Here is a 22,011-nt window from a genome sequence, read left to right as displayed (position 1 = left end):
TTACAGCTGTGCAGAGACACACTGATGACTGACTGGAACACTATGATTCACAGATTATTGAAATGCTACCCTTCAATGTTGCCACTCGAGCAAGATATTTGACTTTAAATCTTAACATGGATACAAGCATCAATAAGAGTCACTTAATATTAAAATTAGTACCGTCAGCGTTAATCCTATTAAAAGGACGTTAATATCATAACCGCATTAACACAGCAAATCTCAGTTAGCTAGCTATCGCGGATCGCCCTGTGAGTGGGCTTGTTGTATTACCTCTTTATTTCCCTTTAATTTATCTCATAAGTGTAAGGTAAATAGATTTGTGGGTTAAATAGCAGAGTTGAGTATGTGGGTTGAAACCATCAGAAAATTGCCAAATTTTCTCTGGCACAATGTATTGTTACAATAAAAATATAACTGATCAAACACACATTTCCTTATTCTTTGTGACTTTTTATGAGTTTATATTTCTATAGTGGTCCTGAAACAGGCTGTGGCCAGTCTTTGTTTAAGGGCTTCCTCATCAGGTTGTAATAAATATTTTTTGGAAATATTTTAATAACTCACATATCCTTGCATTGATATGTTGGCAACACAGAGATTTATACCGCCAGATGAGTCCAGGTGACCTTATAACACAGGCTTCTGTTTAAACATCCTCACTGTTCTTAAATGTTGGACATCATGGCATTTTCATGGCTCAGTGCTTTAAAATAAGAGAACCTGTTGTTCAGTCCCATGATCACCTGACTCATCATTTTACTCTTTGTACACAAATGTTTAGTCTGATGCCCTTTGCTTTGAACTTTACACATATAAAAATCACACAGTCTCATCCTTTACAGATGGCTTTAGCTGGATTCTCAATTTCAATCTTTTTTTTTTTTTTGCATAAGACCTGTTTCCACAGAGTTTCAGTTCTTTTGTAATTTGGCATATTGCCGTGTCAAATAGATTTAGATCCCTAATTGCATTTTATGTATATTGGTATATCATAGTACGCCAAAGCTGGAAGAGAAGAAAATTCATAAATATTGGAAGGATATTTAAATTCATGACTGCACTTTCAGACTAAAGATATGAATATTAATACCTATGTTTTATCGTCTTTCAAAGAGTAATATTTCTACATTATTGAAGCAAGAAGAAACAATATAGAGCAACATCATTACATGAGTTTGTGATGGAGTTTTTATGAGCACTGTTGCATTAAGCCTACAAAATTCTGGGTTCTAACTTCCTTCAGCTGCTATCATGGGATTGTGTCTCCCACAGTTTAAAAAGATATGCTGTGTGGAAATTAACTGAAAATCTTCCACAGTTTTTACATGAAAAGCTTACATCAATAACACTGTATTATTCATATTAATGTTTTCAACTGGATGTTAAGAGGTTATATTGCTGGCATTTACAAAGCAGCTGCCCTGCTGTAATACTCAGTGTTGCCAGTAGGTAGAAGCAGACTTCAACTCTGAGTCGTGTCCCTTTGTAAATTCACTGAGAAGTTTGAAAGGAGGAGCTCTGTGCTGTGATCCAGAATGAAGTCCAGCCTGGGTCATAAGTTTGAAGGATTTCATACAATAAAACACTTCTTTGTCTTCATGGGGAAGTCCTGAGTGTGATACTACATAGGCTATATTTCCATGGAAGAGGAGCATTAAATGCTACCAAATACATTTCTGTATATTCAATCCTTAATCCAAATAAATAGAGTAAAGGTCAAATTTAACTACTTTTGGAAGTTTGTTTTACAGCCACTGAATTGAGTTCCTGCTGTTTGATGTATGTGGTTACAGTTTAACTCATTTTGGGATTCATTCATTTTTCACAATAAACACAAGTGTGTATCAGCCAGAACCAAACCAGCCAAACTTTCCATTTGACTTTCTTTATTAAACCCAAAGAACTACTCAAGGAAAATATCTGACACAATGTAGAGCACTATGTCTGGATAAAACCAAACGCAGGATATCATCACAAATACATCACACTGTACTGTCCGCAGTGGTGGAGGGGCGATGATTTTTGGCTTGTGTTTCAGTGACGGGAATGGGCCACCTGAAAGTAATTGAGGCTACCACAAACTTCTCTGTATATTAATATACTCTAGACTAGAGTCATATATGAGCATCAGCGTCTAGACCTCAACCTGAATGATGCTGTGGTGGGCATAAATTAATGGGTGCAGACCTCACTACATAAACTGATTCTAGTAAAAAGATAGATAGATAGATAGATAGATAGATAGATAGATAGATAGATAGATAGATAGATAGATAGATAGATAGATAGATAGATAGATAGATAGATAGATAGATAGATAGATAGATAGATAGATAGATAGATATAAGAGCTCTGTTAGACACACTGAATGACTACAATGTCTTTCTTGCTGCTGTTACAACCAAATTTCCCTTTGTGGGACAATCAAAGGATTATTCTATTCCATTGCATTCTATTATACTCTGTTCTATTCTACAAAAGCATAAAGAATAAAAATATTTTTTTAACGTGTGGTGGGGCCCAGTTAGAGACCAGCTGCTGGACGTCAGTGGTTGGACTGGTTGACAACTTCAGTGAAGAGTACACAACGTCTGGCTCTGGTTTAAAGTCTGAACACAAACACACAAAGTTAAAAAAAAACAAAAAACAACAGGAAACATGATTGCAAGCTTTGTAGTTCAATCAAGACCTTGATGCCTCTTATTTACATTTGCATTTGAAGTGTGAACTGGGTCAGAGCTCTGAGCTTCAATCGTGTGTTGTTCTTTTTTTTTTAGCTTAGCTAAGCATTATTGCTGGAAACAGGGTGAGCAGCTAGCTTGTCCCTGTCCAACGTTAAAGTTAAAGAGAAGTCGTACCTGGCCCTCCTTGTTCTGATAGTTTTTTGTCCATAACTGTCATGTTTCACTGCTGAGTAGACTGCATCTGAATCCGTCTCTGCAGAAGTAAACAATCAGAATTATGTGAAATTACAGCAGGTATAACAACTGCACAACTTTTATACTATAGCAGAGCTGTGGGAAACTTTCTACCCTAATGTTGCATCATGAAGAGAAGAAGCGACAACTTTAAAAAACCACAGCAGCATTTCATACTTTTTTTTATCTTAATGCCACTGCTATGAAAAAAAAAAGATTGGCCACATGAAGCTGAAGGGTGTTTCTGTGAAAAAGAAAAGCGGACGACCACAAAGCTGCTACTGCTTTCAGTACAGACTGACTTGCTTCACTTCAGCACAAAGCTTTCACACTTTCTCACAGCATAACCATACTGTCCAAACTAGAACAAACTGCAGTGAGAAGCAGCTTCAGACTACAGTTAACTGGAATCATCAACATGATTAATGCATGTGCTCAACGTGTCAGGATGGTACAGAAACTACTAAATTATCAACGTTATAGACGTCAGATTCGTTACAGAGACTGGGAAATGCTTTTAAATTAATTTTAAAATGAACAGCTCTGCGTTGAAACACCTGCAGCTGAAGTGTTTTCTTTCTATCAGAAACGGGATGCTGGACGACTGCAGAGCTGTTAGCTTCAGTTAACCACAGACCACAAACACACAGTCCAGCTCACAGTGAACAACACTCACAGTGTGACACTTAAGGCAATTAGAACTGACTAAGTTGACCTATTTTCAGACAAAGGAAACAAGTTCATAACTACACTTAGCAAGTTTTGTTTGCTTGTTTTACTGTTACAACAGTCCACATTTTTACACTTCTGAACTTCCCTCATATGTCCCATAATGTTCCCATAATCATATCATCAAAGTCAGCAACAGTGTTAATCTTATTCTACCTTCATATTCAACTGTGTGCCTGACACATTTGAAGAGGAAAAAATCAGAGATTTTATTCATCATCCAAACTATGATCAAAACACACATTCTCAAACATTTCCAGTTCCTTAACTATCTTCACTCCTACTTTCCATAAATTTGTTCACATTGTAAAGCTGCATGAAAGTCCTTCTAAAAGGAAATCTACCCACTCAGTGGCCTTCCTGGCAATGCCTCCTAACAGATATTTGGGTAGTTTTATTAAAATCGATGACCAAATAGATAGGAAATGCCATTTAAGCCACAAGGTCACCAGCATGTGAGAAACTGTGTGTGTAAAATCACAAGTCGAATCGGATGAAACCTGCTTAAAAACTTCCTATATTGGAAGACGAGCCCACTACCTCGGATTTCTCTGATTGGCGCTTGTTGATTTTTTGATATGTTGATTATACTGCACATGACGTCAGTAAGGATGTCATCTTCTCCAGTTTGTTCTTGATCTGCTGAAATGATTCAAAGTGATCAATAATATAAATTAAAATATGTAAACAGAGATTGCATTTAAGAAAGTTGTTACTGTGATATAAATGTGAACTTTATTCTACCGAACAAACTCAGACATGGAAAATCAGAAAGTCTCACCTTCAGGTTTCCTGTGAACACATCGTTTCACCAGCAGAACCAGTAACACCAGTAGAACCACAACATAGACTGATACAACGGATGGCAACACAAAGAGAACAGGAGGAGAGAGTGATGGAGGAGGTGTGGATGTAGGTGGAGGTGTGGTGGTGTTTCTCTCTAAAATAAAGCAAACACAGTCATTAAGTTGTCGTCACATTGTGAATGTTGAAAGCTGCAGAAACACAGACAGGTGAGTGTGTCACCTGTGACAGTGATCCAGCTGGATGGAGACTCTCCATGACCGCTGATGTCACACTTGTAGAGGCCTTCATCAGACCTGGAAACATGCTGGATGGTCATGTGACCTGTAGGCTGCTTCCTGATGAGGGAGCCATCTTTATAGAAAGCAGCTGGGAGGTTGGAGGGAGTGGTCTTTGTTTTACAGAGCAGAGTGACGTCATCTCCCTCCATCACAGGGAGGACAGGACTCTGCAGGATCACTGATCCACCTCAACACAGAGACAAACTACAGCATTTCATCCATTTACACACAGCTTCATCAACACTAACTCCACACACTCAGCTTACCAGTGACTGTGATAGAGATCATCTTGTTACTTGCTCTATTTTTGGATTCACACCAGTAAAGTCCACTGTCAGATGTTGAAATGGAGCTGATGTTACAGGAAGAACCAGCTGGTGTTCCCCATTCCGTTCCACAAAGAGTGATCATAGTTGCTGTTGTGCTTCTTTTCACAGTCCATCCAGCAGAGCTGTCGTCCTCCTCACAGCTCAGAGACACAAAATCTCCTTTAAAAAACTGAGAGCTGCTGGGACTCACAGTCAGACGAGCTGTGAGGGTTAAAATAACAAAACAAACAAACAAACAAAAAAACTGATATATTTTTGTTAGAACTGCAAAGATGAAACCAATCAGGTCATATCAGTGAGCATTTCTCAGGTTTAAACTGTGACAGAAGAAGGTTACTGACCTTGGTTTGTTGTGCAGCTCAGCAGTGAGATCAGAACTAAAGAGAAATGACAATCAGGTTGATTTGAGGTGAACATAAAGAACAACGCCACACAAACAGCTGACAAACACACAAACTCTTATCTCCGATATATGTGCTCATTTTCAGCTAAAGCTAAAAAAATCCAAAACAAAACAAAAAGGAAAAACAGCAGATCCATTTGGACTTCATGCACTTCTACTCTAATATGTATCTCAAAAAACAGCTTGTAGTACAATCTACAGGGTGGGCCATTTATATGGATACACCGTAATAACATGGGAATGGTTGGTGATATTAAAGTCCTGTTTGTGGCACATTAGTATATGTGAGGGGGCAAACTCCTCAAGATGGGTGGTGACCATGGTGGCCATTTAGAAGTCGGCCATCTTGGATACAACTTTTGTTTTTTCAATAGGAAGAGGGCCATGTGACACATCAAACTTATTGGTAATCTCACAAGAAAAACAATGGGGTGCTTTGTTTCAACGTAACTTTATTCTTTCATGAGTTATTTACAAGTTTCTCTTTGTTCACAGCCATTGACATGTCGAAGAGGTTAACACGTGAGGAGCGGATCGAAATTGTGTTGCTATCTGGTGAACGCAGTAACCGGGTCATTGCAGCAGATTTCAATGCAAGACACCCTACGAGACCACCCATCTCCCATGCTACAGTCAGCAAACTGCTTGCTAAGTTTCGTGAAACTGGTTCAGTGTTGGATTTGCCAAAATATGGACACAAGAAAACTGTCACTAATGAAGAAACATCAGTGGCTGTCCTAGCTTCATTCAGCAAGAGCCCACAGCGTAGCACTCGCTGCATGTCACTGGAGAGTGGCATTAGTCGAACATCCCTTCGGCGGATATTAGCTACTCACAAATGGCACCCTTACAAACTCCAGCTACTGCAGCATCTCAACGAGGATGACCCAGATCGGCGTACAGAATTTGCAGAATGGGCAAAACAAAAATTGGAACAGGACCCTCAGTTCACGCAGAAGATTTTGTTCAGTGATGAGGCAAACTTTTATGTGAATGGTGAAGTTTACAAACAAAACCACCGCTATTGGTCTGACACTGACCCACATTGGATGGATCCCTCCAAGACTGTTGGAACAACAAAAGTGATGGTTTGGTGTGGTATATGGGGTACAACGATAGTGGGTCCATTCTTCATCAATGGAAACCTCAAGGCCACTGGATATTTGAAATTGCTACATGATGATGTGTTTCCCTCTTTGTGCACTGAAGCTGCCACGTTCCCTGAGTTTTTCCAGCAAGATGGTGCACTACCACATTATGGGTGCCAGGTCCGAGCATTCCTATATGAACAGTTTCCTGGAAAATGGATTGGTCATCGTGGGCCAGTTGAATGGCCCCCAAGTTCTCCCGATCTGACCCCCTTAGACTTTTATCTTTGGGGTCATCTGAAGGCAATTGTCTATGGTGTGAAGATACGAGATATGCTGCACCTGAAACTACGGATACTGTCATGGCTGGGTCTGTGACCCAGCATTTTGAGTTCATTATATATTGTGTATTTCTGTTTTTAGTATGGGGATATGTTAAGTTCTTGTTTTTGCATTATTAGTTAGAACTTGAGTTTTGTGTTTTGTCATTTATTGTTTGGGTTAAGCTCATCCACCTCTCTTAAACCCCTAAGTTGTTCAGCCTTAGTTCTGTTTATTGGATCTCCTCATTCCCCCTTCCCCTGGATCTTAGTCTCATTTGCCCTTTGTGTTCCACATCTCATGTTGCCAAGCCCATGTTGTTTGGTCTGTCTCATCATGTTTTCTGCTTTATTTTGAAAGAGTCCTCTGTTCTTTGTTCATTGCATTTAGTTTCACTTCCCCTGTCCTGTCATTAGGTTATATGTGTCAGCTGTGTCCTCATGTCGCATCGTCTGTGTTATCTCCCCTACCCCTGGTCACAGTTTTCCAGCTATAGTAAGTCATAGTTTCTATGTTGTTTAGTCATAGTCTAAATCTCAGTAGAGTCATAGTTTCCCAGTCTATGTTCAGGTTTTTCCTCAGTTACTTTGTTGTTGTTTTTTCCGTGAGTTTTTGGCCCTAAATAAAGGCTCGCTTTTTGTTAAGTCCAGTTTTGTGTCCTCGCCTCTGTCTGCTCTTGGTCCTCTACTCACTCCACACGTTCTGCCCCGGCAGTCCGTGACAGATATTGGATGCCTGTGCTGGCATTTCTCCTGCGGTGTTGCTATCAGTGTGTGAAGAATGGGAGAAGAGGGTTGCATTGACAATCCAACACAATGGGCAGCACATTGAACACATTTTATAAGTTGTCAGAAACTTGTAAATAACTCATGAAAGAGTAAAGTTACGTTGAAACCAAGCACACCATTGTTTTTCTTGTGACACAACCAATAAGTTTGATGTGTCACATGGCCCTCTTCCTATTGAAAAAGTTGTATCCAAGATGGCCGACTTCTAAATGGCCACCATGGTCACCACCCATCTTGAGGAGTTTGCCCCCTCACATATACTAATGTGCCACAAACGGGACTACCATTCCCATTTTATTACGGTGTATATAAATGGCCCACCCTGTATCTATGTTGTGAGCACACATTGTAAATGACCTCATTCATATTTTGTAAAGTGCTTTGTAAATTTGCGAGTGGCTATTATTTTGTTGGAGCTTGGACCCAGCTCATGCTTTTATTTTGAAAGTTACAGAGCGACAAGGTGCCGTAAATCAAGTGGCGTAAACCGTACAGTAGAAGCGTGAATTTTAATGCACAGAGAGAAGGTGAGCTCAATGGTTAATGAACGGGAATGGGGGGAAACACGGCTATTAAGGTGCAATCCTGAGTTGAAAGTAGTTCCTTCGCACCTGGTTGATGAGGGAACAAAGTGTGTAACAAAGTTTGTCCTGTAAATATGTGCTTTGCTATATTACGGAGCATATAGAGGGTTTTCACCTACGTCACGTTCTGGGTGGTAACCTGCATGTGCGGCCATATTGGAGGCACTCGGAGGTAAACACTGCAATGGATCAATGTCCGAAACCACAGAAAAGCTCCTCAAAATGCGTTATAGATGCAAAGGCATACAGGGAAGGACTTGGTCCACAGGTAAGGGCACGATATTTGGAAAAGTTAAGTTTTATTGGTGGTGCAGATCCAAACGAGTTGGCTCCATCTTGGATCAATGACGAGCCGGAGAGTCTTCCGACTATTGCGTATCTTGATATCAACTATCTGGTTTTTTTGCCCAGAAGACAGCAGACCTTAAATTTTATAAAGGTTTGGAGGCCTATAACCAGATGGTGTGTGGATGGGTGAGGGAGATGCAGTATCAAGTCATCAGCGACAGATGTGTTGTGAAGGCCAAAGTAAGTAATGCAATAACATCTTTAATCAGCCAAACCGTAACTGTATGATATCATCCCTTACCAAAAAGTAGCATGCTTCGAGTATATTTTATTAAGTATGCTTAACTATAGGAAAGAAATGAGTGGAACATATTCGGATGTTGTCCAGATTTTTGCCTTGTAGATCCTGGTTTAGCTTTGCTAATCACAACCGCCTCTTTTCCTCTGATAACTTTTGGCATTATTCTCCATGATTTGGAATAACTTATGGCTGTCTATAAAACTGCAAATGTTTTTCACGGTCTAACCGATTGGTACAGCCAAAAACACGGCAATAATTCACCATTTCCTTTTGTTCGACATTTGGAATCTGTTTGAGTACGCATGCTTTGTTTACCTCCAGTATCTCCAATATGGCAACTTCCGGTTTGGTGACACACCGTGAAAACCCACTATAGCTGTTGACCGCTACTAAGGGTAAAGGCTAAGTTTTCACCCACTACAGGGTGCTAACGTACCTCGTCATGTTTAGGCAGCGATGCAAAAATTTACAAGTTTCACTGTTATGTGTTATGTAAGTTCAAGATAATTAATTTGTGATTACTGAATAAGGCAAAGGTGTGTTAAAGGAAACACACTGTTAGATTTACTAATGGTCTTACGACGTGTTCACATACACAGCTGTTTAATAAAAGTATTGTGAAGCATCAGTTTGAGAGACCATCTTTTCAACCGGGGATGCTACACACGTATCTAAACAGCATCTCCTAAAAATGATCATTGAAATAATAAACATTTGACATTGACCTTTAGTATATGCAAAACATCCATTACTTTTAAATAACCCTGTAAAGTCATGTGTCCACTGTGCAGCTGTGTTAATACAATGAGTGAATGATTTGATCTTTTCACTGCCGGCTGTGTTTCCTCGACTCCTGAGCAAAGATAAAGAGTCAGTTCAGACCTGCAGTTGGTCCTCGTGGTGTTTTGAACTTGAATTCAGCCTGATTTGTTTTTCATGTCTTCTCCTCCATCATCAGTTATCAGGAGAGCAGACAGTCAAAGTACAAGAATTCAAACAAACACAGAGATTCTACTTACAGAGCAGACACAGCACAGATGTTTCCTTCATCGTCCTTCTCACTCATTTGAGCTTTTTTTCATTTCTCTCACTGACACCAAGTAAAGCCCGCCCTCTTCCTCTGAGCACCAGCTTTCTATTGGTTCAAACACAGTGGATAACTAAATTCTTATAAAAATGCAAGATACAAACTATAAACATATATATTTTAATCCAATGAGCTTGCTGAGACATCTGGCAATTTACACAGCTGGATAGAAAAATCAGAAACAAGTCAAATGTCCTCTGTTCTCAGTGATCTGTAGTTTAGTTGATGAACAAATCCATGTCCATGTAGTTACGTCCCCCTCAGTGAGAGAGGCAGATATGAGCTGAAACACAGGAATCAAACCAGGGACGCTGCTGTTATGGAGCTGAACTGGAACCATTCAGACACTGAGGCCCTCTGAACACATTTTAATTACAGCTGTGCAGAGACACACTGATGACTGACTGGAACACTATGATTCACATTTTACATTAACACCATCCTCACACATGGTTTATATATATGGCCACTAGAGGGAGATGTTGGACTTTACATACTAACATGTATACAAGCAGATCATTAATGCTTCCATACTGTCCTCAAAAATACATTTTAACAGCGACGGTCCACAATATTAGATGAGTTTGTACACGTGACATGATAACCTCCAGAGAAGCTGAATGATTTAGTGTGGCATGATTTGTAAAGGTTGTACCTGTCAGTGATGTTTGTTTTCTTAAGACTGATTAAAATTCAGATTATTCTATTTCAGTTTTTCTTTATTTATGATCTTATTTTATTTTATTAATTCTAAGCACCAAACCCTGTAAACAAATTAGAGTAAAAAAAATAAGAACATTAAAAAGCATAAAATAATACAAAAAAACATTTAAGATATAGACTGAATTACAATGAGCACAAGTATCACCATCATCTTGTTTTATAAAGTCTTTAAAGCAACCACAGCTGGCGCAAAGTGCTGTAGATTGAAACTAAATAATAAAAATAACATTTGATTTAATTGAAAGCAAATAAAAGAAAAATAAAATTATTAATTAAATAACACATTTAAATACAAGAGACACTAAGTCTCACTGAGGTCAAAAACCAAAGGCGTGTTTTAATAGTGGACAGAGATGGGACCTCTCTAAATTCAGGAGCCACGATAGAGAAGGCGCTGTCCCCTCTGAGCTTCCTCCAGGATCTCGGTACTCCAACTAAGCAAGAAAGAGACCAACAGGATGTGTAGGGATGAAGAAGCTCAGAGAGGTAAGGTGGGGCAAGATTGGGAAAACATTTAAAAACAAACATACACATGTTAAAAGAAACAGGCACATATCAACATAGCAACACATGTTCAGTCATTAAAATAAAAATAAATATTCACAGTTAAGACTTTAAAACACTGTAAACAGAAACCTAATAAACAGATAAAAATGCATATTGGGTTGGGCGATGAATCAGGAAATTCAGCTATAAATTCATCAACATTAACAATAAAATGCATATTAGAAGTAAATATATTGACAAAGCCAGACATGTGAAAATACATGTAAGCTTAAAAAAATGTAATGAATAAAAGCTGCCTAGCTTTTCTTTAAAATGAGAAAACTCTAATAAATATTTAGTAACAATTGCAAGAGACTCAGTTCACAGTTAAAAAGCTCTGAGACATTTTAAATATGCTGCTGTTCAACAGAAGGACGTGTGAATCCTATTTCTGGGGTTTTCTTCTGTAGATCAGAAAACCGACCACAATAAAGACAGTGGAACCAAGTAGACAAAGTATCAGTGGGACAAATCTGCCTCCTCCTGTCTGACCTGCAGGTGAGAAACAGGTGTGAGGTGTCAGCTGTCAGGTAGGTGATGAGTGAAGAACAGAACAGAATCCATTTCCTCTTCAAACTGCTGTCAGACATTATCTACTGCACTCTGATCACATCACTCAGACCAGCTGCTTTCTACAAAGTCTCATCAACAACATCTTTAGAAACAAACATCAACAACCAGGAAGCAGCTTCACCTCTGATCACACACACACTCAACTCTACTCACTCACCTGGAGGATCAACAACACTCAGGGTGATGTTGTTGATGGATTCCCACGAGCGTATTTCTCTCATGATGATACGACACTCGTATGTTCCTTCATCATTAATCGTCACATCCTTCAGAATCAAAGACACGTCTCCATCCTTCATCTGTCTGTCCTGCAGATCCACCCGGTTCTTAAAAGATGGATGCTGGTCATCTGGATCAAACTGGTCGTCTCGGTACGTTAGGACATATTCGTCTCCCAGGTCAGCTCTGCTCCACTCTAAAACAATGATGCGGATGTCCTTGTTTGGAGCTTGGCATGGCAGAGTGACGCTCTGTCCAGACTTAGATGTTATGTTTTTCTGGTCTGAAAGAGGAAACAACACAAAGCAAAGAGGATGAAGTAAGTGTTCACCTCTACATCAGCCAATCACTGTGAGGATCAGGGACCACTGAGATGTACATGTTTTGATTGGTGTATAAATGGGATATAACATTTTCCATTCTAGTTTTCCAGTTTTATTACCCCTACTCTATCTCTCCTCTCTTCTACATCATTCTGGAAGAGCTTGAATCCACCTCCGGTGCACCTGGTCTTGCTTTACACAGTCCCTACATTAAAGTCCCTGCTCTCACCACCAAACTCCTGCTTTTCCTTCTACCTGCCATCTGGGGGCCTTTGTCTTTTAAAGAGCAAGAGAGAGTGAGAGAGCAGAAACTGAACAAATGGGCAAATGGCAAAGGTAGATGGAAAGAGAAAAAACTGTAAGGGTTTACAAATATACGAAGATAAGATAACCCTTTATTAGTCCCAATCATGGGAAATTTGTTAAATAAAAAATACAGGATAATTTAAAGATATATTTCATGGATGTTTTGTGTCCTTTCCAGTAACACCTTAAAATGCACGGGGACTAAATTGAACACATTGACTGATCTGAATGGTAACAGGATTCAAGCACTCCAAACATGGCTTGAACAGAACGGCTGCCAATGAAATCTATATCTCCAGCCCTGGAGCAGATGTACCTTATGCCCTGTGTTGAGTCTGCACAATAAAGGGAGGGCTTGCATGAAAACTTTACCTTAAGCTGCTCTCCTATCAGTTTGCTTCTCGTCCAGGTGTATGGAGAGGCAGTTTTTGACTGCTTGATGATATAGTGGACTGTCTCCATGTACTTTCAAGTCATTTGTAAATGTCACAACTTAATTTTATCATGTGCCATTTGTTGTGCGCTCTTCTTATTTATATTTGGTGTACAGTAGTCGGTTATTGTTGTAGATGTACAATGGGAATTAAAGTCTATTCTGTTCTATTCTATTCTCTGTAGTTAAGCGACTGAATCAATGCTGTGCATGTTTTCCCTCTTATCTGTTTCACTACAAATAATTGTTCAAAATACTTTGGAAAATTCTGAACAACATGACTGACAGTTAACCTGTAGGTTTAATAACTAAAGCGTCCACCTTAATCTGGAAGAGAAATCTGTGAATTGATTAATTTAATTTTAATTGTAGGCTCTGCACTTTAAGTTTGATCCCAGAATCAATGATGAGTTAGTTAGATGTCAGTACATAAAAGAAAAGAATACAAAGCGGTTTAAATCAAAGGTACAGTGTAGTGAAAGGCAAGTGGTGACGCACTCTCCAACTACTAATATGCTGTTATACTGATATTAGATGAATCAGAGTTAGAGACAGACGTTTTCAGGGAACACTTTGTCATTTTTTAATTTTTTACTTATTAATACGTACAGATACAGATACATTTAACAGGTCTCACCTGCACGGACCAAAACAAGGAGGCAGAGCCACAGCTGGGTCCAGCTGAGCAGTACAGATGTTCCAGCGGACATTTCAGATGTAATTCTGAGGTGTCTACAGACAACTATTCTGTCTCACTACATGTAAGTTTTTACATAGAGCTGAAAGAGACTGAAAGTCCGTCTAGATGCGTCTTCCTTCCTCAGGATTTGACCCCTCATCTGACTTCTGTCACCACCCGGGACAAGCTGCTGACGTCCCTGCTGATCACGTGATTTTAGGCTAGGGTCGAGAAGAGTTCTGGGACATCCCGGACGGACAATCATTCGATTAAATTGGCACAAAGAATGTATTTCTTTGTGCGGATTGGCATCAATAGCATTCCAACAGAAATGTCATTTCCGCTGTCACATTTCCAACATTTTTCAAAGTATGAGTAATCTCCGCTTGTTGTATTGATCGGGATTATCTTCTTGTTCCGAGGCTGGAAACAAACAAAGGTCACCACCTACTTACTAGTTGGAGGGATGGGAGACTGCAGAATACAAGCAGCAGAAAGTGATGGGAGATTTCCAGTCCACAAAGAGTTTGTGCACTAATCTACACACATGCTATATAACGTCATCCACAATGTCTTAGACAAAGACACCATTTTTGTAGGTTTCCCTTTGTTGATCTCCGGACAGTATTGCAAGTCAAGCGATAAATATGTGATTAAGGTGCAGTCTTAACTCAACTTTCATTTCAGGGTTTTACATTATATCTGAATTTTGGTAGCATTTTATAATATGGCAAACAGGCTCAGGGTGTAATTACCCCTAGAATTAAATGGACTTTAATTTACTGATATTTAATGAATACTTATATAATATCGCACACTGTTTTGCGTATTTTTCCACAGAACCTAATGGAGGCTTACAGCTGTATAACTGTTTCTATTCCATGCGTTGTCTTTTATCTTCTGATTTATATAACTTTATATTGCGAGCTTAAAAACTCTGTTTTAAAGTATCTATATAATGTTATTGTATCATGTAACGATCCGTTTCTTACCCACAGCAGTAAATTACTCATGTGGGTTTTTCCCCTCATGTCCTTCTGTTTCATCAGGTGTTTAATTTTCAAGCAAAGTTAGTGAGAAATCTCAGGTAGTACCTCAAATAAGAATGTTTGTTGTCTTTTAACTTTTTCTGCATTATATATTTTTTCTACTGGTGAGAAGAAGAAAAAAACAAGGGGTTAACTTGGATTTCAAAATATGACTCAGAGTGAATTTTTGTTTTTTTAATTTCCTGAACAGCACAGAGCCACTGCTGTTACACCTGTCGTTGAACCCTGGATAACATTTAAACTCTACTGCCACCTACTGGTAAAACTGGATGTTACAGCAAGGAACTTCATCAGTGAAACTTCTTCATTTCTACCAGCTCACCACATAGATAAAGGGATAAGCTGCTTTTTAGTCACATCCTGAAGAATAGTTTTAGACAGCAGAAGATGCCAATTATCAAATGGATTCTGCTCTGAGATACAAATAGGCAAGAAAAAAAAACACGAGTCCTGACTAAGGTCGATTAGCTTAGAACTTTGTTTTATATCTTCTCTTTGAACAAGATAGAAAAATTTAGGAGTAACATGGCTTTACATACCCAACAGTGAGATCTTAAGAGATCCACAGCCTATGGCTCTTAATTGGGGCATCACAGGGTCCCCAGGAAAAAAACTGTAAATGTAAAATAATAAAATAAATATTCTTCTGTTGCAATAACAAAGTATAATATAAATTATTCTGTAGCAATTACATTTCATACAATTTCTCTCTGTCACAGTTCTCCTCACACATTATCACTGAGGAGACAAGGAAAGATGGGATTTTATTGTATTTTTTTAATTGCGTGGAGTCACTCCAACACTATTCTGATCTTGACCTCAGAGCCTCCACCATGCAGTGTGGACTCTTCACAAAATAAAACAGCTGCTTCCCATCTGATTACCTTAAACTGTTATATATTTATTTACTAATCAATCACGCCTAACTTGTTCTCACTCATGGTATGACAAGCTAGCTCAAAATGTGTGTGAACAATCCTGTTGCTAGGCAACCTGGTGGCCATTAATGTATTATTATTGCTATCATAAGCCACCACCATGGCACTGAAAACTGACTTTCAGCCCCATACACCTTGCTAACTTATTAATTAATGCAGACAATTCTGCACATTTGTCAGCAGACAAATGGCCCAACATTCACTGTACTGAATCACTTTACTGATTTACTTTCTATTGCTGAAAATAAATCAATGTGACAACATTCAGTGTTATCCCACTACTTTCACATTTGGCCACAGTGGCTGCTTCAGCTGAAATATAGATGTATAAAAATGAAATCATCCAAATAATTTTCTGTTAAAAAAAAACAACAAAAAAGACATACAAAGCATTTCTGTGTTTGAAGTATCTCAACAACATGTGTGACAAAATGAATTGACATGTAATGTTTCCAGCAAATAACTGGAACTGTTTAATACGAACAATGAGAATCTTTTAGTAACAACGTCATGTTTATCTAAGTACGGACTGTACTTCTTTAACAAATATCTGTATTTTCCAAATATTGCAAAATTACAAAACTGGATTCACATTCAAAAAAGTATATGTGACACACCCTTCTCTGAGCTGTAATATGACACAGCACTGAAAAAAAACACACTATTGGATCGCTAATGAAACACCACAATCAAGACAATGTTCAACAGTAACATTACAGTAGGGAAATTATTAAAACATCTCACAGTAAAATAATAAACAAGGACCTGCACAAGCAAAGTCTGCTTTTAGTTCCAGGACTATCTAGATGGCAGCTATTGTACCTCAAACGTATTCTTTAACTTAGGAGAGTATCTATAGGTTCAAAATAAGAGATCATTATTCCAAATAATGTAGCAGAACTTATTCCAAAGTTTACTAACTCACGTAAGATAAATGACAACATATCTCTGTTTTCAATGTACATTCTAACTGTAGTCTCCTCAGTGGGTCCTTGGGTGTGAAATCAGTGCAATGAAACCTGTTTCTCAAGATTCTGCTCTGTAACAAATCAAAACTGAAGTGTAAAGTGTCCTTTAGCTGGGTGAGCTGAACGTTTCACACTGTAGAAAAGTCAACATTTCCATACTGATACACTCACTGGTTCATAGGAGTCATCCAGGAAGTAAAGGCATATAGGAGTGTCTGAAGTGGAAATGACGAGGTGTTTTACCTCAGTCCTGTACTCCATCCACTGAAGAGAAGTTCATTAGTTTCCAAAGACCTTATCTATAAACCAAAGCTGTCTTTGTGTCTTTATATGTTCTGGAACAGATTCAGGAAGTCTGAGTAGAGCCATGCTTCGACCACTGATTCCTTTCAGGATTAGTCTGTAGGCATCACTGCATGTCTTGATCTGTTTAAGACTGAAAAAGATTGTTGCATATGCTTCAAATAATTTTTAGGGAACCAATCACTTCATTTTTTAAAACAGAGAGGAACAGCACATTCCCATTTTAACTTTGAAAATAAACAAACATCGTACGTTTTGCTGAATCATTAAAAACAAAGTGATTCTATGTATGTTTGTGTGAGACAACTAGTGCACATTTAAAAACATCAAACATGAGAAACGTGGGTATATATGAATTAAAATATGAAATGTTTACATATAATTCTTTTTTTTTCTTTTTGTTTTTTGTGAACAGGAGTAATTTTAATTAGTAACAGCATTTTATCAAAAGGTCGACAATTAAATTAAAATGAATTTAATGAAAAGAATGAAACCTTTTGAGGTAAATCCATCAAATACTGAGTTTCTGCATAGATCATTCAAAGCAAGCAGGTCTTCAAAACATTTGAGTAGAAAAACATCCACAGACATGCACATCAATGCAAGGTTTTAATTATATATTAGATCGTGGGATACTATTTATAATTACAATGATTTAACTGTCATGGTCCTGGGTCCTTTGACCCAGTGTTTTGGATTTTCGCGGATTTTTTGTTGTCATTCTGTATTATGTTTAAGTCCACTTGTTACTGTTATTCTATGGTTTCTAGGTTATTCTGTTTGGTATTGTTTATTAGATTTCCCTTTGTGTCGTTGCCCTCTGTGTGTCTGGGTTTGTATAGTGGTGTGTTCATGCGCCTTGCTTCCCCTCCTTGTGTTTTATTCCGTCATGTTTGTCTACGTTCCCCAGCTCGTCATGTTCTCCAATCCACGTCTCTGTGTACTTCCTTTTTTACTTTGATAGTCTCCTGTCAGTGTGCGTCATGTTGTGTTTGCTCTTCCCCTGTCTCGTTATGGTTATTCGTGTCAGCTGTGGTCTCAGTGTGTTCTCAGTTTTCTTATTTGTAGCTGTGTCGTAATTCAGGGGAAGGATGCTCCGATCCTCCGTATTTGGAGGCAATAAAGTCACAGCGACGCGACAAAGGCTGTTCGAATTCATAGAGTCCTTCAAATGTGTCGACAAATGCGTCCTACTCAAATTTTAAGGATGGGTCCGATGTATCCTTTATGTCCTACCATATCCCAGGATTCATTGTCATACAGGAGATTTTCTTCTGAAAACGATGGAGGTTAAGCGGGAGAAGAAAACACTTCCAAATCAAAGTATATAAATATTTGGTGGTAAAAAAGTCAAATTGTCAAAGCGGTTGTGTTGTTAAGCTACAGTGGCTTGCAAAAGTATTCGGCCCCCTTGAACTTTCCCACATTTTGTCACATTACAGCCACAAACATGAATCAATTTTATTGGAATTCCACGTGAAAGAACAATACAAAGTGGTGTACACGTGAGAAGTGGAACGAAAATTATACATGATTCCAAACATTTTTTACAAATAAATAACTGAAAAGTGGGGTGTGCGTAATTATTCAGCCCCCTTTGGTCTGAGTGCAGTCAGTTGCCCATAGACATTGCCTGATGAGTGCTAATGACTAAATAGAGTGCACCTGTGTGTAATCTAATGTCAGTACAAATACAGCTGCTCTGTGACGGCCTCAGAGGTTGTCTAAGGTCGTGTCCAAATTCATGGGCTGCATCCTCCTGAGGACCCGGCCTTCGCGGTGTACGTGGGCCGGGTCCTCAGAAGGTCGGGTAGGCCAGAAGTAAACGGCTGTGAAATTGGATGGTCTAGCCTTCTTATTAACGTCACCGCTGTCTCGGTGGAGTTTAATAAACTCGGCCGTCTGCTCCTTGCTATCTAAAATATAACAGGACATTGGTGTAAATTCTCGACCGTGTCATGCTTCTGTTTAATCAGTTTTCTGTTTGACGTTTATTCAGCTGTGTGAAAACCAAGGAGGAACCCACCCGGGGGATTAATAAAGTTTTATTTTATCTAATCTAATAACTTTAATCTCAACCAAACCTATTTACTCACGAACAAACAAAACACTGAAAAAAGCCCAACAATAACATTTTTAGGTTGTCTAAGTGACTTATATATTACATTTAACCCGAGCAGCGAAAGTCCGCGGTGATCTGAAAATGATGTGCCGGGGGTTGTGCCGTTCTCGGCCGCATCGGTAACCCTCGAGCTCCCGGCTTGCTATCGAGCGGGTGGGTAGCAGACGTCTCCGAAAACGTCGAAGCAATGCGATATCTTGAACCGAGCAGATATTTGATGTTTACACAGCTACTTTCTCGCCTGAAAATATGTTAAAAGTTTATTTTGTGACCCAGAAAGATTAGTAAGAGTAATTTTAAAACTTAGTAGCGGCCCCCATTGTTGGAAACTGGAGTTTGGCTGGGCCGCGCTATGAATTCTGGGATATGGTAGGCCACGAAGGACACACCCGACCCATCCTTCAAATTCGGGCAAAAGGAGGACGCATTTGTCGGCTGCATTCAGGGGTGTCTACGAATTTGGACAGCCTTCGAGGCGTCGCTGTGATGTAATCGGTCTAAAAATGCGGCCTGAGGAGGATGCAGCCCATGAATTTGGACACTATCTTTACTGGGAGCAACAACACCATGAAGTCCAAAGAACACACCAGACAGGTCAGGGATAATGTTGTTGGGAAATTTAAAGCAGGCTTAGGCTACAAAATGATTTCCCAAGCCTTGAACATCCCACGGAGCGCTGTTCAAGCCATCATTCAGAAATGGAAGGAGTATGGCACAACTGTAAACCTACCAAGACAAGGCCGTGCACCTAAACTCACAGGCCGAACAAGGAGAGCGCTGATCAGAAATGCAGCCAAGAAGCCCATGGTGACTCTGGACGAGCTGCAGAGATCTACTGCTACTCTGCTACTGCTCGCTGCTGTGACGAGGACCGAGGCACAGAGACTTGATGAATTTAAGAATCTTATGACTTAATAAAGAAATTTACAGACTTGCACAGAGATGGTAAAATTATGACTGATGATGACTGAACGCGGAGATGAAGACAACAGACGATGAGGACAGGGAGAAACAGGGGTTTAAATGCACCAAGGAGACAGTCAGAGGGACCTTGGGACAACTGGAGACATTTAAGGATGCAGGGACTGACGGAGACGAGGAAGAAGTCTCATTGTGACGAGTAAAGTTTATCTTGCCTGGCTGGGCAGCTCTCTGGGTGCTCAGCACCCCAAAGCTCTGATCCTAGAATCGCCCCTGCTCTCTTCCCTGCTCACAGTCAATTACATGACATTATCTTAAAATTATCTTTAGTAATCTTGAAATTGACACTAAAATGTATAAATTATTTACACTAAGAGATCTCAATAATACTCACCACAGTGCAGCATCTAAACCACAGACACTCTGCAGGAACATGATGAGACAGGTCCAAAAACAGAAAGCATACAAAATGAATTGTTACATCTTTTTGTTAACAAAGTGAGAAAAGACAAAGGAGAAGTCACACTGAACAAACTACATTAAAACTGAATATAAGTGCATCCAGGGTTTGTATTTCTAATAGATTCATTTTTGTGTTAAAATGCTTTTACTGATCAGTGTCTCCTTTTGTAACCTGTGGAAGATGGAGGTCCAGGAAGAAGTGAGCAGCTTACTATTGTGAATGTGAGAGAAATAACATTTCCTGACATATTTAACTTTGGTACAGATAAAGTCACAGTTCATGTATTTTCAAGAATTTTTTGTTCTGAGAACATAATGGCTATAAAATATTGATTTACATGTGGTGCATTTGCAGTTAGAAGTCATGCAGTGTCAAATTCAGTTCTCTATTGAAAAGCTATACACAGTGTACAGAAAGAGCTGCTCTGTGACTGTTTTCCACAGAAAGAGGTGGGTGTAGTGGCCATTCCAGTTTGACTTGAATCCGCAGATACTGAAAGGAGTTTCTAACTAGAGGTATGCAGACATGGTTAAAAAAAGATCTGTGTTGTTTTAAACAGAAGCCTGAGACGTAAATACTGGGGACATGTGAAACTAAGAATTTATAAAGTATAAAAACACGAGACCTTTAAATGTGCAGTTCAATGTTACCATATGAACCGCATATTTAAAGATTTTCTCTAAAATGAGGAGTAACTTTTACTTTTGTTACTGTGGATCATAACAAAGTCAGCCTTCTACACACATCCTTATTCTCTTTGTATGTGTGATTGTTTGTTCTGCAGACACACTGATAAACAGAAACCAAAGAAATACTTTTCCTTTATAATCTAAGACAAGTGAACTGACCTTTTAAACTGTAGTTTGCAGTGTGGACTCTCCAGGTAATCATACAGCTGTTTCATCCCTGAGCCCTCCAGGTTGCATCCTATTAGATTCAGGTGTTTCAGATAGGGGGGGTTGGACTTCAGAGCACTGAGCAGAACAGCACAGTTGTTCTCTGACAAAGTGCTGTTCTCAAATCTGTAATTCACATGATTGTTATTCAAAGTGGGTTTTTTTTAAATCACATCACCTTTTCCTATAAGAAACCAGTGAATGTCTAATGGAGCTACAGACTATTGCAAACTCTAAAGATTATTTTCAAGTGCAAACATGCAGAAAACACACACACATATGGCAACAGAACCTTCTCTGATTAAAAATAACCAAACTCCAGTTTGCTAGAGATTGTCTAGTGATTGTGTTTTGTTCATGCAGTAATTAAAAAAAAAAATCTTAAATTGTCTACATGTACTTGCACCATTTTTGATGATGGTGCAAGTACAGTCAAGTGGAGCATGCGTCTGTCCTCTCAGTAAGTGAGTGAGACAGTAGACAGCGGTGAGGAGGGCTGTTCGAGTGCACCGCAAAAACACATAAATATGCCTGACACCTATAAACGAAGCAGCATCTGGCTGCAGTTTAAAGACTTTTTTGTCTCGGTCTCATCTTGACTTTGTCTTGGTCTTGACTCGGTCTA

General features: G+C 39.1%; 3 protein-coding genes across 10 annotated transcripts in view; all 3 read right to left on the bottom strand.

The window, feature by feature from the left end:
* Window positions 1-488: 488 nt before the first annotated feature.
* Window positions 489-5,636, bottom strand: LOC146521412 (high affinity immunoglobulin gamma Fc receptor I-like). Of its 2 annotated transcripts, XM_085155116.1 has the most exons (7): window positions 5,406-5,636; window positions 5,002-5,265; window positions 4,677-4,922; window positions 4,432-4,590; window positions 4,191-4,292; window positions 2,862-2,940; window positions 489-2,612 (listed from the first exon to the last, which is right to left on the bottom strand). In XM_085155116.1, exons 1-7 carry the CDS (start codon window positions 5,479-5,481, stop codon window positions 2,606-2,608), a joined length of 933 nt encoding a protein of 310 aa, XP_085011242.1. In that variant the 5' UTR covers window positions 5,482-5,636; the 3' UTR covers window positions 489-2,605. The 2 variants fall into 2 exon arrangements, with proteins under 2 accessions (XP_085011242.1, XP_085011241.1); XM_085155115.1 differs by lacking the exon at window positions 489-2,612 and having other exon boundaries at window positions 2,641-2,940.
* A 2,316-nt stretch (window positions 5,637-7,952) lies between these two features.
* LOC146521411 (myelin-oligodendrocyte glycoprotein-like) lies at window positions 7,953-15,349 on the bottom strand. Its single transcript, XM_085155357.1, has 3 exons — window positions 13,685-15,349; window positions 11,924-12,268; window positions 7,953-11,685 (listed from the first exon to the last, which is right to left on the bottom strand). The coding sequence occupies exons 1-3, from the start codon at window positions 13,755-13,757 to the stop codon at window positions 11,579-11,581; spliced, it is 525 nt and encodes a 174-aa protein (XP_085011483.1). The 5' UTR covers window positions 13,758-15,349; the 3' UTR covers window positions 7,953-11,578.
* A 135-nt stretch (window positions 15,350-15,484) lies between these two features.
* Window positions 15,485-22,011, bottom strand: part of LOC146521410 (NACHT, LRR and PYD domains-containing protein 6-like) — a 30,701-nt gene continuing 24,174 nt past the window's right edge. For 6 of the 7 annotated variants that reach the window (XR_014873307.1, XR_014873304.1, XR_014873306.1 and 3 more), the window contains 2 exons: window positions 20,422-21,512; window positions 15,485-17,117 (listed from right to left, as the gene is read on the bottom strand). Coding sequence is in view for 1 of the 7 variants with exons in the window: in XM_085154932.1 (XP_085011058.1) it covers window positions 20,435-20,450; window positions 21,339-21,512 (190 nt within the window). In the remaining 6 variants the exon portion in view is untranslated. The remainder of the gene's footprint in view (window positions 17,118-20,421; window positions 21,513-22,011) is intronic. The other variant, XM_085154932.1, reaches the window with a different exon arrangement.

The sequence above is a fragment of the Neolamprologus multifasciatus genome, chromosome 3, assembly GCF_963576455.1.
Source record: "Neolamprologus multifasciatus chromosome 3, fNeoMul1.2, whole genome shotgun sequence".
Lineage (NCBI taxonomy): Eukaryota > Metazoa > Chordata > Actinopteri > Cichliformes > Cichlidae > Neolamprologus > Neolamprologus multifasciatus.
Note: the sequence above shows the minus strand (reverse complement) of the source record. Positions and strands in the feature narration are given on the sequence as shown.